Genomic DNA, 13,458 nt, shown 5'->3' with positions numbered 1-13,458 from the left:
GACAAGAATGTGACTTTTATGCACAAGATCCTCTCTTCTGGCACAAGAAATGAATGCTTAATGTTTAGGATTATGCCAAAAGAACGGTTCTGTATGTAATTTCAATGTTTAATGCAAAAAAAACATTTGTAAAAAGCAAATAGTTGACTTTACTCAAAAAAATGAGTAAACCCATTGGTTTTAAAATGATTTGACTTTACTTAAAAAATAAAGTAAAATAAAACTTTTAAAGAGTGCCTATTATGGGTTTTTGTAAATGACCTTCCATGTAGTGTGTAACAGCTCTAAGTGAAGTGAAATATACCAGCTAAGGCTTAAATCTAAAAGCGCACCATGTTTAAAACTATTGATTCATCTATAAAAGAGTCAACTCAGTGTGGCTCGATTGAATTGCCGCTGTAACGAGTCTTTAGCTGTGTCGGTGTGATGTCGATAAGGGAACTCAAGCCCCGCCCATTTCTTGCGCGTGCAGACCCCCGCCCACAAACACAGTAGAAAGAAAAAGAAGCCAAACACTGTAGCATATCCTGGTTGAATCATGTCATGAAGACGCTGTGCTCTGAAGTGTGAGGGAAGTAGTCTTCTCTACCCAAATATGAGGCTGTGAAGAGTCAGTGGTTGAAGTTTATTTTTGCAAAAATACCTCAGTATTATAGCCCCAGCCTTGTGCTGTGTTTGTGTCATTTTTCTGACGAGTGCTACAGCAACCTACACATTTACAATGAGGGATTAATCTCCCATTTGTTAAAGGTAGGATCAGAAAAGACTATTGATGTATGGGACTTTGTCAGAGCTTGACAGGAAATTTACAGTACACAGTTCATGGATCAGTTTCTTCCACCATTTGCCAAGTGTAAGTAAGTGCGATTAAAATGGTTGCCTCCTTGTTTTCTCTAGTTTGCAAATTATGCATTTAATTGTGTTTTGTCACTTGTAACCGCTTGTACTGTATCTGGTTAACTCTATTCTTATTTTGCGTCTAAACCAACACTGAAAACACGATGCGTGCTGCTTACTTTACTAATTTAAATGCGTTTGTGAGCTCGCGACCCACTGCCGTTTGTCATTGCCATGGCCACCGTCAGCTGTTCCTACACACGTATGGCGGTCAAGTTTCAAAGTAGTTCAGCTTTTGCCACTGTGTGGATTAATGCTAAATGTGTGGCACTGTTTTTGCTAATGGTTAAGTATAGAGCAATATGCTGGTGTTTAACTGCATTGCTTTAATGCACTCCTGCATTGGGCTCATACATACACTCTGCACTCTGACTACTTCAACAGTCTCATGCTGAACGCAGTCGACCAATTGCAATAGACTGGGTCATCGGACCAATCAGCGCAGATTAGCATCGTGCTAAGGAGGGGTTTGAGAAGAAATGAATCGCTGAACGAATCATATGGGAGTCGTTGGGATAATTAGGTAAAAATAAATTGCATATTATAAGACAATGAAAGTGCTTTTTGACCTTGCATGCATATCAGACTGTTGTTGGAGACATTTCTAATAATTAATAAATTCTATCATTTAATTAATATAATACTTTTCTTATATTTCAAAATCCTATTATATATATATATATATATTTTTTTTTTCTGACTAAAGAACAAAATCTTTAGGAGAGACCCTGATCATCCATAATTTTGCAGTGTTCTTTAAACAGAGATTTTGACATGAGGTCTTACCTTGGTCTGCACCATGCCTGATCTCTGGTCTCTCAGGTGCTCCAGCGTAGCAGCAATATCAATCTCTTTAGCACCTGAAACAGAGCCACATAACATGAGTTCAAAGCACTCCACATAATCATAGATCATCGACTCTCTCCAGCCCTTGCTCTTTTTCTGTGAAATTACATTCCCTTTACAGTGTTGGACAACGCTTTTAGACTATGTTTCTACCTCATCTTATCTCACATTAAAGTGATGGAAAAGACCAAAAACAACCTTTCATGGCTTATTCTTGAAAAAAATAAGTTGTTTTTAAAAAAATAAATACAATAGTAGAAGTGATAAGGTATGTAAAGCATAAAAAACAGACCACATCTAAAATGACAGCTTTTATCTGATCTGATCTTAATTTTGCTAACTCAAACTTTTCAGACTGAATCAGTAATTTTACATAACATTTTTGATATGAATAAAACAGCTTTGCCAACATTTTTGGTCAGCTAACAAAATTGACTTGGCAGATTTAGCCAAGGGCTGCAGATCCTTTTCTAAGATGTACAATATGTTGCATTAAAGGGATAGTTCACCCAATAAAAGAAAACTCTGCCTTCATTGACTCACCATCTACATGTTCCAAACCTACTTGTGTTTCTGTCTTCTGTTCAGCAAAAATTAAGATATTTTGAAGAATGTCTGAAAGCAGTAGCCACCAGTAGGAGTTTCAAAACTCCAAAATGATACAAATTTTTCATGTTCAACATAAAAAAGAAACTCATAATGGTTTGAAACCACTCGTAGGTTAGTAAACGGTGAGAACGTTTTCATTTCTGTGTGAACGATCTCCTAAGAGAGTCTGTGATGGTGTTTAATACCAACAGGCTCACACACTGAACCAGCACACAGCTTACACATTTGTAACACTCATGCAGAGCTGTTGTCCTTGTCCATATAAGTGAACAACCGCACCACTGACTGAACCAACACTGTGAAGTAAATATGAAAATTTTCACATGGTGGTAAAAATGAAAAGGCTGATTAGGAGAAATCTCCCTTTCACCTTTAGCTTGAATGACTTTTTTTTTACAGGTCCATTGTTGTTTCTTCTCACAAATAAGAGAAGAGCAGAAGAGGTCTAACAAGGCCTTATATCTCATTGATTCATTCATTCATTCTTCAAAAAGAAAAGAAAGACTACCCCCTCCCTTCAGCACAGACTGATGGAGAGAGAGAGGGAGAGAGAGAGAGAGTTTGAGGGCGAAGGAAAGAGAAAAGCTGGAATCCTTATAGATGCTTTCTGAAAGGGAGCGAGTGCAGCTGGGGTTCCAGCCTCAAAAGTGCTCCAATACTTTCATGTCTTAAGAAGTGCGAGATTCCGAAGTTTAGGGGGAAAGACAGAGAGCGCACAGAGGAGGGGGCATCTAACAAGAACGGGCTTTAGAATTAAAACAGCATTCTTCACTAATTTACAATTCATTCCTGGAGATGAAGAAAAGCCAAAGAAAAAATACGACAGGGTGTTTGAGGAAGAAAAAAAAAGAAGCAAAAAAAAAAGAGAGAGTGTGAGAGAGGAGGAAGACGTGAAGAACAGGAGAGAGAAAAGCGGGAATGGAAGAGGGAGATTTCTGTTGTTTAGGACTTTCTGAGGCTTTGATCACACAAGTGAACACTGGAAAGTGGGCAACCTGGGACCCCTCCTTCTTCTCAGAAAGCAGACAAAAGGGGAGATGGAGGGGGCCACTGAGGAGCGAGGCTCCGGGCCCCTGACAGCATGGGAAAGAGGCACAAATGCGGCAATGCACTCCTTGCATCTGGCCTTTGATCCCCCATTATGGAAAAAGCTGCGGACCATGATCGGGTCAGGAGTAGGGATGGACTGGTGGCTAGAATAGAGAAAGACGAGGGGGGGGCAAATGCATGGGTGACCTCACCAGATGGGGTCAGGAAGAATGGTGCTGGACAAATGATTCGGACAGGTTATGAAGGCACCTTCTGTCTCCATGCATGGATTCACATGACTTGTTAAACTCTATGTAGCAGCGAGTGTTTAATATTTGCATGTGAAAAAGTCAACCTTAGTAGCTGATAATGAGAAAAAAATGCAAGTTGACACGACAAAAAAAAAAATCAAAATTTTCTGTCATGCTTTTTATCTCTAATTAATTAGATTAATTATTAAATTAATTTTGGAAATATTTAGCCATTAATTAAACAGCGCCATCCTCCTCAAACACACACTAGGACCTTCATTATATGAATGATTGTGTGCTGTCATGACAGCATGTCCTCATCTCTTACCTTTAGCCATTTTATTCAGAACCATGTCAATCAGGATGTAGGTTCCACTCCTTCCGGCACCATCGCTGCAAATGAAGACAGAAACTCGTTATCGCTTCTGAGAAAAGAGCAGACCTGTCTGAATGAGTATTACAGTGTTTGTCTGCTGAAACGAAAACAAAGCTTTCGTTTCTCTGTTGTGTTTCAGCCACATTGTTTGCTGTTGCATCATCCTTCAGCATTCACAGTAATTCTGTCAAAGACGACTGCTGTCTTGTTTTTCCTGTTCTTTGCAGAACTAAACTGCATTTGCAAAAAATAAATAAATAAATAAAAAAAGAAAAGGAAAAAAATAACATGACACAGCTCTTTTAAGAGCAAAAACAAAGAGTCTGAACACAGTGGGAATTTGAAGCGACTTGAAAAAGCATTTTAAACTTGTTTTACCTTCTATACAATCTACTAAATTGTGAGAAGCAGCCAAACTCAAACGCAGTTGGATGGTAAACTGCATTTTGATTTGAAATCAAGGTTACTTTTCAAGACGTGCAGCCGAATGTTATGAGAGAATTACTGAATGAGTATGTGTGTGTGTGTGTGTGTGTCACTTTCACACACACACACAAACACACACACGCACTCCCCCCACAGTAGATGGGGGTTTGGGAAATGAGAAAGAACTATTTAGGGAAACTCATCCCTCTCTCCTGATATCATTCTGAATTATTCAGATATGCATGACAGCTGTGAAGCCTGTCTTCCCCACAACATACAACATGCTGGTCATTAACCCCTGGTGTTAAAGATCATTTGACCACCATTTTCATTTACACAGTACCTGATTCTCATCCAGTTCACAGAGGGTGAAAGCCATTCATTTTTTACCATTAATCATACAGACACCATTCACTGATTTCACCAGAAATAATCCACATATAAATCAGACCGGATTATTCTTATACAAGAGCAACATACTTTAACAAAATGTATATACAGTTGAAGTCAGGATTATTAGCCCCCCTTTGAATTTTTTTTCTTTTTTAAGTATTTCCCAAATGATGTTTAACTGAGCAAGGAAATTTTCACAGTATGTCTGATAATATTTTGTCTTCTGGAGAAAGCCTTATTTGTTTTATTTCGGCTAGAATAAAAACAGTTTTACATTTTTTAAACACAATTTTAAGGTCAATATTATTAGCCCCTTTAAGCTATATATTTTTTCAATAGTCTACAGACCAAACCATCGTTATACAATAACTTGCCTAATTACCCTAACCTGTCTAGTTAACCTAGTTAACCTAGTTAAGCCTTTAAATGTCACTTTAAGCTGTATAGAAGTGTCTTGAAAAATATCTAGTCAAATATTATTTACAGTCATCATGGCAAAGATAAAATAAATCAGTTATTAAAACTATTATGTTTAGTAATGTGTTGAAAAAAAACTTCTCTCCGTTAAAAAGAAATTAGGGAAAAAATAAATGGGGGCTAATAATTCTGACTTCAACTGTACTTTACATTTTTATTTGTGTGTGTTCATTATAATTTGTTTTGGATTACTGTGGTACTTGCCTGCAATGAACAATTATTGGACAAGATCTGCCCCGGTAGCACTTGTTAACCTTTCTGCAATGACAGAAAAAAGAGGGCATTAATATTGTAAGTGCAAGTAAGTAGATTATGGAGAAATTCATTTGTAATTTCTGAAATCACTGTTAAAATGTGCACATCCAAACATACAGAAATGCTTAAATGGACACTTTCAGAGCTTCCAAGACATACAGTATAGTCTTCAGCAGGATAATAATGAAGATTTGTTTTGATGGTTGTTTATATGCTGATTTATACAATGCAAGTCAATGGCTATATGCACTTTGAGAATCCAGATGATACACTTAGATGCAGAACAGCAGAATGAACCGCCGACTTATCCAGTATTTGTTTTACACAGCGGATGCCCTTCCAGTTGCAACCCAGTACTGGTAAACACCATTTAGTTCACCTATAGTGCATGTCTTTGGACTGTGGGGCAAACCAGAGCACCTGGAGGAAACCTACGTGAACACGGGGAGAACATGCAAAATCATGTTTTACGCAGCGGATGCCCTTCCAGCCGCAACCCATCTCTGGGAAACATTCATACACACTAATTCACACTCATAAACTACGGACAATTTAGCCTTCCCAATTTACCTGTACCGCATGTCTTTGGACTGTGGGGGAAACCGAAACACCCAGAGGAAACCCACGCGAAAGCAGGGAGAACATGCAAACTCCACACAGAAACACCAACATTGGGATCTTGTAAAATGAAATGTATACATATTCTGTTTCTATGTATCTATGTATTTTTTTGGACTGGGTAGACATTCTGACATGGTAACTATTAACTTGCATTGTATGAATCACTGAGGACCCTGGTTTCAGCTAAAAGTCTTTGTTAATGGTCTACCACAGAAAAGTCACCTAAATCTTAGATGGGCTAAAGGTGAGTAAATCAGCTAATTTTAAATACTTCGGCAAATTATTCCTTTAATATCAATACATTACTCTCAAACCAGAGGACTTTATTACACTTGTCCATCAAAATCATTTATAAACAAAAAAGGTCCATGCCAGACAATTAAGACTAATGGAAAGGTTGTTGAATCCTCCACATTTTGACAAGCCATTAAGGAAATGATGTGTGGTGAGGTGTCACGATCCAAAACACATTAACCTTGCACAATTATCAAGCTTGCAAAACCAAAAGGGCCTTGCAGGATTTTAAGGCACATGGGTACTGTTGCCATGGAAACGCACTGTATTAACTCTTATTGTTTCTCTCATCCAAAAAAAATTGAATGAAAAGCCCTATTTTGCGCATACCTCAAGGTTAATTTTGCAAGAGATATTTAAAAAAATGATTCATTAGATCAGATCTAAATACTAATCAGACGATTTCCAAAATCCACACAGCACACATTATGTTATTTTAAATAGACGGTTCAAAATGAACACTTGTCAAGACAAACAAAGTTGAATTTTTACACTGTTGTCAAAGTCATGTTTAATGTACATGCTTGACTGAAATGAAAGAAACTATTAAAGGAATAAATATCTTATCATTTTAAAAACCTCACTCTAAAAAAGATTGGGTTGCTATAACCCAGGGGTGCCCAAACTTTTCTTATGAAGGGCCAAAAACCAAACTTGATATATAATTATAGTCGCCACTGAAAGGGCATCCTATATCCTGAAATATAGGATGCCCTTCCGGCCGCAACCCAACACTAAGAAACATCCATACACACTGATTCACATACATACACTACGGACAATTTAGTTTTTTCAATTCACGCATTTCTTTGGACTGCGGGGGGAAACCGGAGTACCCAGGGGAAACCCATGTGAACACGGGGAGAACATGCAAACTCCACACAAAAATGCCAACTGATCCAGCCGAGGCTCGAACCAGCGACCTTCTTGCTGTGAGGCAATCGTGCTACCCACTGCGCCACCATGACACCTTTAATTCATTCATTTATTCATTTTATTTTCGGCTTAGTTCTTTTATTAATCAGGGGTCGCCACAGCGGAATGAACTGCCAACTTATCCAGCATTTGTTTTTACGCAGCGGATGCCATTCTACCCACAACCCATCACTGGGAAACATCCATACACACTCATTCACAAACACACTCATACACTACGGTCAATTTTAGCAAACCCAATTCACCTATACAACATGTCTTTGGACTTGTGGGGGAAACCGGAGCAGCCGGAGGAAACCCATGTGAACATGGGGAGAACATGCTAACTCCACACAAAAATGCCAACTGACCCAGCCGAGGCTCAAACCAGCGACCTTCTTGCTGTGAGGCAATCGTGCTACCCACTGCGTCACTGTGACACCTCTAATTCATTTAATAATATTTAAAAATAAATAGAAAACATTGCTTTACACTAACTAATACAGTATAATTATTATTTGTAATGAACTTATTACAATAAAAACAAAAACAATCTCATTTATAACAGAATGGAGTCACACTAGTTTTTGCCTTGATTTGCTCTTCGATGTCTTCTACATAGTCCTCTATCCATGGAGTGATAGTATTTACATTTTTAAAAAGATTCATTTACAACATTTAATTGAAACATTTAATATAGTTCGCTTTTTGTAGCTCAGCAATACACAAACAACCAAAAAAAGGTTTATGTCAGACGGGATGGTGGGCCAAATGAAAGGTTACAATGGGACAACTTTGGCCCACATGCCCTACTTTGGGCATCTCTGCTATAACCCAGCATTGGGTTACATTTTCAATAAAATTTAATTAACACACTTCTAGAAAGGTGTGAAAAAAATGATAGAACAGATTCTTGAGGTTAATATAGCAATGTCTTCTTTAATTTTTTTTATTTCATTTATATCCCAAGGAGATCAAGTTAAAAAAGACAAGAGCATTTATTTATGAATATATGTATTCTGCAAGCGAAACAGCTTATTTCTTTAAAGTGGAAAAGTAAATGTGTACCAAATATAGGCCGTTGGCTGAAAGAGATGGTAACAAACATGTCAATAGAAAAAATAACTTATATACCACTTATATATTTTTGATAGAGTTTGGAGACCTTTTATGCTGTTTTAAAAGGTGGTGGAGTTGGAAATGTTTTACTAGATGATTAGCAAAAGATGGGATATTGTATTCTGATGTAAAATACTGAGAAGCCATTTGTTTTGTTTGTTCAATTGTTTGCTTGTTGGTTTATGTTATATAAATGGTACATAGAAATGTGTATGTACATGTTAAAATATAATAAAACAGAATTGGAAAAAATGTATTAACATTTTTTAACCCAATGTTGGGTTTGTTCATATGTTGGATTACAACAACCCAGCATTATTTAGAGTGGGTGGAAATATTACTAACAGAGGAATGCCTAAAGTGTTTTATTTTTAGCAAAACAAATGTGAAAGATTCATTGTTTAAAAACATTAAATGTTATTAAAATAAGGCACAGACACAATTTTTTGTTGCTTGTCAAAAAATAATTTTGATCAAATTATAAAATTAAGAAAGAGAGATGCTTCCTACACCAAAAGGTGCTTTAAACAGTTGCTTCTTTGCAGTAGTTTTGTTGGAGATGGGGTGCAGAATCATGCATTGGGGCAGTAGGACAGCAGCATGTGTTTTGGGTAAGGCAGAAGGGCAGAGAAAAAGACTGAGTGAGTGAGTGAGTGAGTGAGTGAGTGAGTGAGTGAGTGAGTGAGTGCAAGAAACAGGGAGATCTGCTGAGTGAGGGATGCGGGTGAGGAGGCAAGGAAAAATCAAGGGCCTGGAAGAGGAGATACAGTTTCCAATGATCACTTTTGTGACTATGCAACTGGGCTCATATAACTAGCTGCAACATCACAAAAATGACACTGGCAACCGCTAATTAGCTGGCCAACGGAAAAAAAAACAAGAGAAGTGAGTGAGGAGTGTTTGACAGATTCAGTGTGAGTCATGGCCGTGTGTGAGACAGGACTGTGTCACAGGCCTTTGGGGAGAGATTCAGAATGGCAACAGAAACCAGAGCAAGTCAAAGAGAAGCATCAGGGTTCAAATCATCTCGCCAAAGCCTCAATGCTCAAAGTGCCATTGAAACTTTGGAAAAATACTTCAGATTCAAGGATCATGTGTCAGTCATCAAGACTGCTGACAGAGGATCAGACCCACGCTATTCAAAGCATTTCCTAATTGTCAGGGCACAAGATCCAAAATCAGCATTCTTAATCTAAACACTGTGCATATGATCCAGCATTCTTCCAATGATTACAGATCAGCAGATCAGCAGATCTGATGCTCTGAAAATGTCTCCACACTGTACATTTTAAATTAATCATTTTTAATTTTCATCTTAAGTTAAAGATCTACTGCATATTTAAAATAAAAAATGCAATGTTCTTACTAGCTAAATGGGGAACAGTTAGCATACTGCTTCCCTATTTAAAAAAAAAATTAAAAGATTCCTGAATAAAAGCAAATCAGAGTTGAACTGATCTGGAATAAATTGTACAAACACAAATAAGTATAATATCACAAAGCAGACAGTGAAATATAATGCATTTATATAATACCTTTGGTGAAGAGGTGAGATTAGTAAACTATATGTAAAACACAGCAAAACACAAAAATTTCTTTACTTTGCTTGAGCACAAACTACTAAACAGGACAGGAGGGCCAAAATGGATTGGCCAAGTGCATGTATGTATGTATACACTTGCCTGTGACAAGGCTTTTACATTTCTTTCCATGTTTACCCTACAGGCCTTTTGCATTTCTTCAGAATGCTCACAGCAGGTAAAAAATTTGGAGGTTTTACCCATTCTTTCATTACCAATCGTATTGCTGAACATTTCTCAATCAGTTAGAGCATTTAGAGAAAATTTTATAGGAATTATTGTGGAGGTATTGTAATGTGCTTGCTACAATGCATATATATAAACACATGTATATATTAATATATATATATATATATATATAAATATATATGTGTGTGTGTGTGTGTGTGTGTGTGTGTGTGTGTGTGTGTGTGTGTGTGTGTGTGTGTGTGTGTAGAGATCTGGGATAAAATGTTTTATTTTTCTCCATCAAAACACTTTATATTCATTTTATTACATAATAAAGGTCAGCAAAGATAAATTAATGTTGAAAATGTGTATATTAACCAAAATCTTTTAATTAAGATGAATACAACAAAAGCAGCATTAAATAAGTTGCTCACCAAAACCTGTGTTCACCATTTTCCCATTTAGTCGTTCACCATTTACTGTACATGAATTTCTTTGTTGTGTTGAACATAGAAGAAGATATTTTGAACAAGACGGCTGATGGTCACCACTGGCATCCATAGTAGGAAAAAATACTATGCAAGTCAATGACTGGGTTTGACTGTGTGGTGACCAGCATTCTTCATTCTTTGTGGTCAACACAAGAAAGAAACTGAAAGAAATGGAGGGTAAATGCTGACTGAACTTTAGATTTTGAGTGAACTATGCCTTTTACAGCCCAGTGAAATCCAGCATATGGACACATACCTGCGGAAGTCCAGCAAGGTTCTAGCAGACTCTGGAACATTCTGGTCCATCCAGGACAAGAAGTGGAACTGGGTGACTGTGCGGGTCTCATTAGTCTGGACATTCTTCAAGTAGAAACTGCGCACCAGGAAATCATCGCACCAGATATGCTCAGATACCAGATTAACCTTCAGGAAAATAAGGAGAGTATGAGTTTAGTTTATCAACAGAACATTTATACTACTGCTGTTAGGCACTAGTATAAGTTTCAACATATATATATAAATATATATATAACTGAATCAATGCTATTGTTCACTCTATCTATGTATTAATTTTCAATGAACTGCTAAGTAAATAAAGAACTGTTTTTTTTTAATAAGCAAAGGTTTTTCTATATTCTGGAAACACTATGTTTATAAATGGCTTATGTTTAATGAATTTAAGAAGCAGAAAAGAGTGTTTCTTAGTCACAGACGTTTGCTGTTTAGTTATACTCAGTACTGTCTTAAATAGCCTTTGCCAGCACAGTATAATCACTGCCTCAGTTGCAGAAATTCAAATGACAGGCAAAACAAGTTTCACTTGTCAAAAATCTTCATTTAAAATATATGTTGTTTTAACCCAAATTTAAGTAAAATTAGAAATAACCCAGCCACTCAATTAAAGTAAATAAAAAAAATAACTCAGTCATTGTATTTGTCCACATTTTACCCCAAATTGTGTTGAAGCAATGCAGCCTTTTTTAGATTGTTGTATCGTTAATTACAACTTTAGAGAAGCAGTGTTTAAGTCTATATATAAACACAGAAAAACAGCAGGTTTAGACACATTAGGCTTTTGCAAGACAGCAAGGGAGACAGAGAGAGACTGTTGTAATTTTTATTAATAGCTTCATTAATCTTTCTTTCTATGTATCATTTCCATTTTACTAAATTAATAAGTTAAACCATGTGAAAAATGTACATACTGAAATTTTAGCATGACATCCCATGGGGTAATCACTGGCCCCATATTTGAAGTATATTAACCAGATATAATAAACAAATCATCATACAAATTTATAAAACTGATATTCAAGCTTTACCTCATATATGTGGTAGAGGTCTGAGCCTTCATCGGGCCAATATTGATGACATTGTTTGAGGCCGTTTTCAGCGAGAGGCGTCAGCATGACAATCACCACACAGCCACTCTCCCAGACCATCTATACAACAGCACAAAATGCAAAAACAATGTTACAATGTACACATTTTCAAACAAAATTCTCTTCGCTATAGTGTGACTGGCTTGTGAGCATTAGAGCTTTTCAGCAGAGCTCACTTTAAAGAAACACTTTAAACCTGCTTGAGTTTTTTAAATGCAAAATAGTTATTCTGAAGAATGTTGGAAAGCAGCAGCCATTGACTTTCATAGTATAAGTAACAACTTGTGTGAGGAAATATTCATTTTTGGGTGAACTATCCCTTAATTGGTTTTAATAACATAACCCCACTCCTGATTATAATTGAGGTTTAGTTTTTTGTCCTTTATCTCTACATCTTCCCTTCCCCTTGTATACTGAAGCTCCTCAGCCATGCTCTTTTCCCCTAATCACACTTTCACTGTGTCCTTCAATCACGGAAAGGCCCACTGCGGCCATTAGGAAAATGAGGGAAAACACTGACTTTTATGGGAGCAATAAAATACAATGATCCTGCTCATAAAATAATCAAACTCATGTGCCACACGTCCCCACAGAGTCATTAACAGAGAAATGTAGAGACATTACACCATGGTAAAAGTGGTTCAGAATGCAATATAACATTACTATTATGAATATGTTATCATTTTTAATCTCATGAAACACTGGAGATGAAATTGCTGAAAAAAGTCATGATAAAGTCATGGTTATGTGATGAGAGAATGATGGCAGTATGAAGCAGCTTATATTGAATGTAATATTTAACACAGTTGTAACTTTACATATTTCAGTGTAATTTATGGCACAACTATGAGCCTACAGGAGTAAAGACAGTAAACTGTTTAGATGCTTTAAGCATTATTGGTAAAACAATGCTGAATGTTATTCAGCAAAATATAATATAATAAAATAAAATAATAATAACACACATACAGTTGAAGTCAGAATTATTAGCCCCCCTTTGAGTTTTTTTTAATTTTTTATGTAAGTATTTAAGTATTTCCCAAATTATGTTTAACAGAGCAAAGAAACTTTCACAGTATGTCTGATAATATTTTGTCTTCTGTAGAAAGTCTTATTTGTTTTATTTCGGCTAGAAAGAAAAGCAGTTTTAAATTTTTTTAAACCATTTTAAGGTCAACATTATTAGCCCCTTAAAGCTATATATTTTTTTCGATAGTCTACAAAACAAACCATCGTTATACAAAAACTTGCCTAAATACCCTAACCTGTCTAGTTAACCTAGTTAAGCCTTAAAAAAGGCTTAATGTTGAAAAAAATCTTCTCTCCGTT

At 36.5% G+C, this 13,458-nt stretch overlaps 1 protein-coding gene across 1 annotated transcript in view; it reads right to left on the bottom strand.

Annotated features, from left to right (window-relative positions):
- The window catches only part of ptprn2 (protein tyrosine phosphatase receptor type N2), a 278,828-nt gene that overhangs the window by 4,242 nt on the left and 261,128 nt on the right, over window positions 1–13,458 (bottom strand). Inside the window, exons 18-22 of the mRNA XM_056461907.1 lie at window positions 12,070–12,189; window positions 11,004–11,170; window positions 5,509–5,562; window positions 3,961–4,025; window positions 1,684–1,757 (exon numbers count right to left, since the gene is read on the bottom strand). Of these exons, the coding sequence (XP_056317882.1) occupies window positions 1,684–1,757; window positions 3,961–4,025; window positions 5,509–5,562; window positions 11,004–11,170; window positions 12,070–12,189 (480 nt within the window). The remainder of the gene's footprint in view (window positions 1–1,683; window positions 1,758–3,960; window positions 4,026–5,508; window positions 5,563–11,003; window positions 11,171–12,069; window positions 12,190–13,458) is intronic.

The sequence above is a fragment of the Danio aesculapii genome, chromosome 7, assembly GCF_903798145.1.
Source record: "Danio aesculapii chromosome 7, fDanAes4.1, whole genome shotgun sequence".
Taxonomy (NCBI): Eukaryota; Metazoa; Chordata; class Actinopteri; order Cypriniformes; family Danionidae; genus Danio; species Danio aesculapii.
The sequence above is the reverse complement of the archived record's forward strand: the minus strand, read 5'-3'. Positions and strand labels throughout refer to the sequence as shown.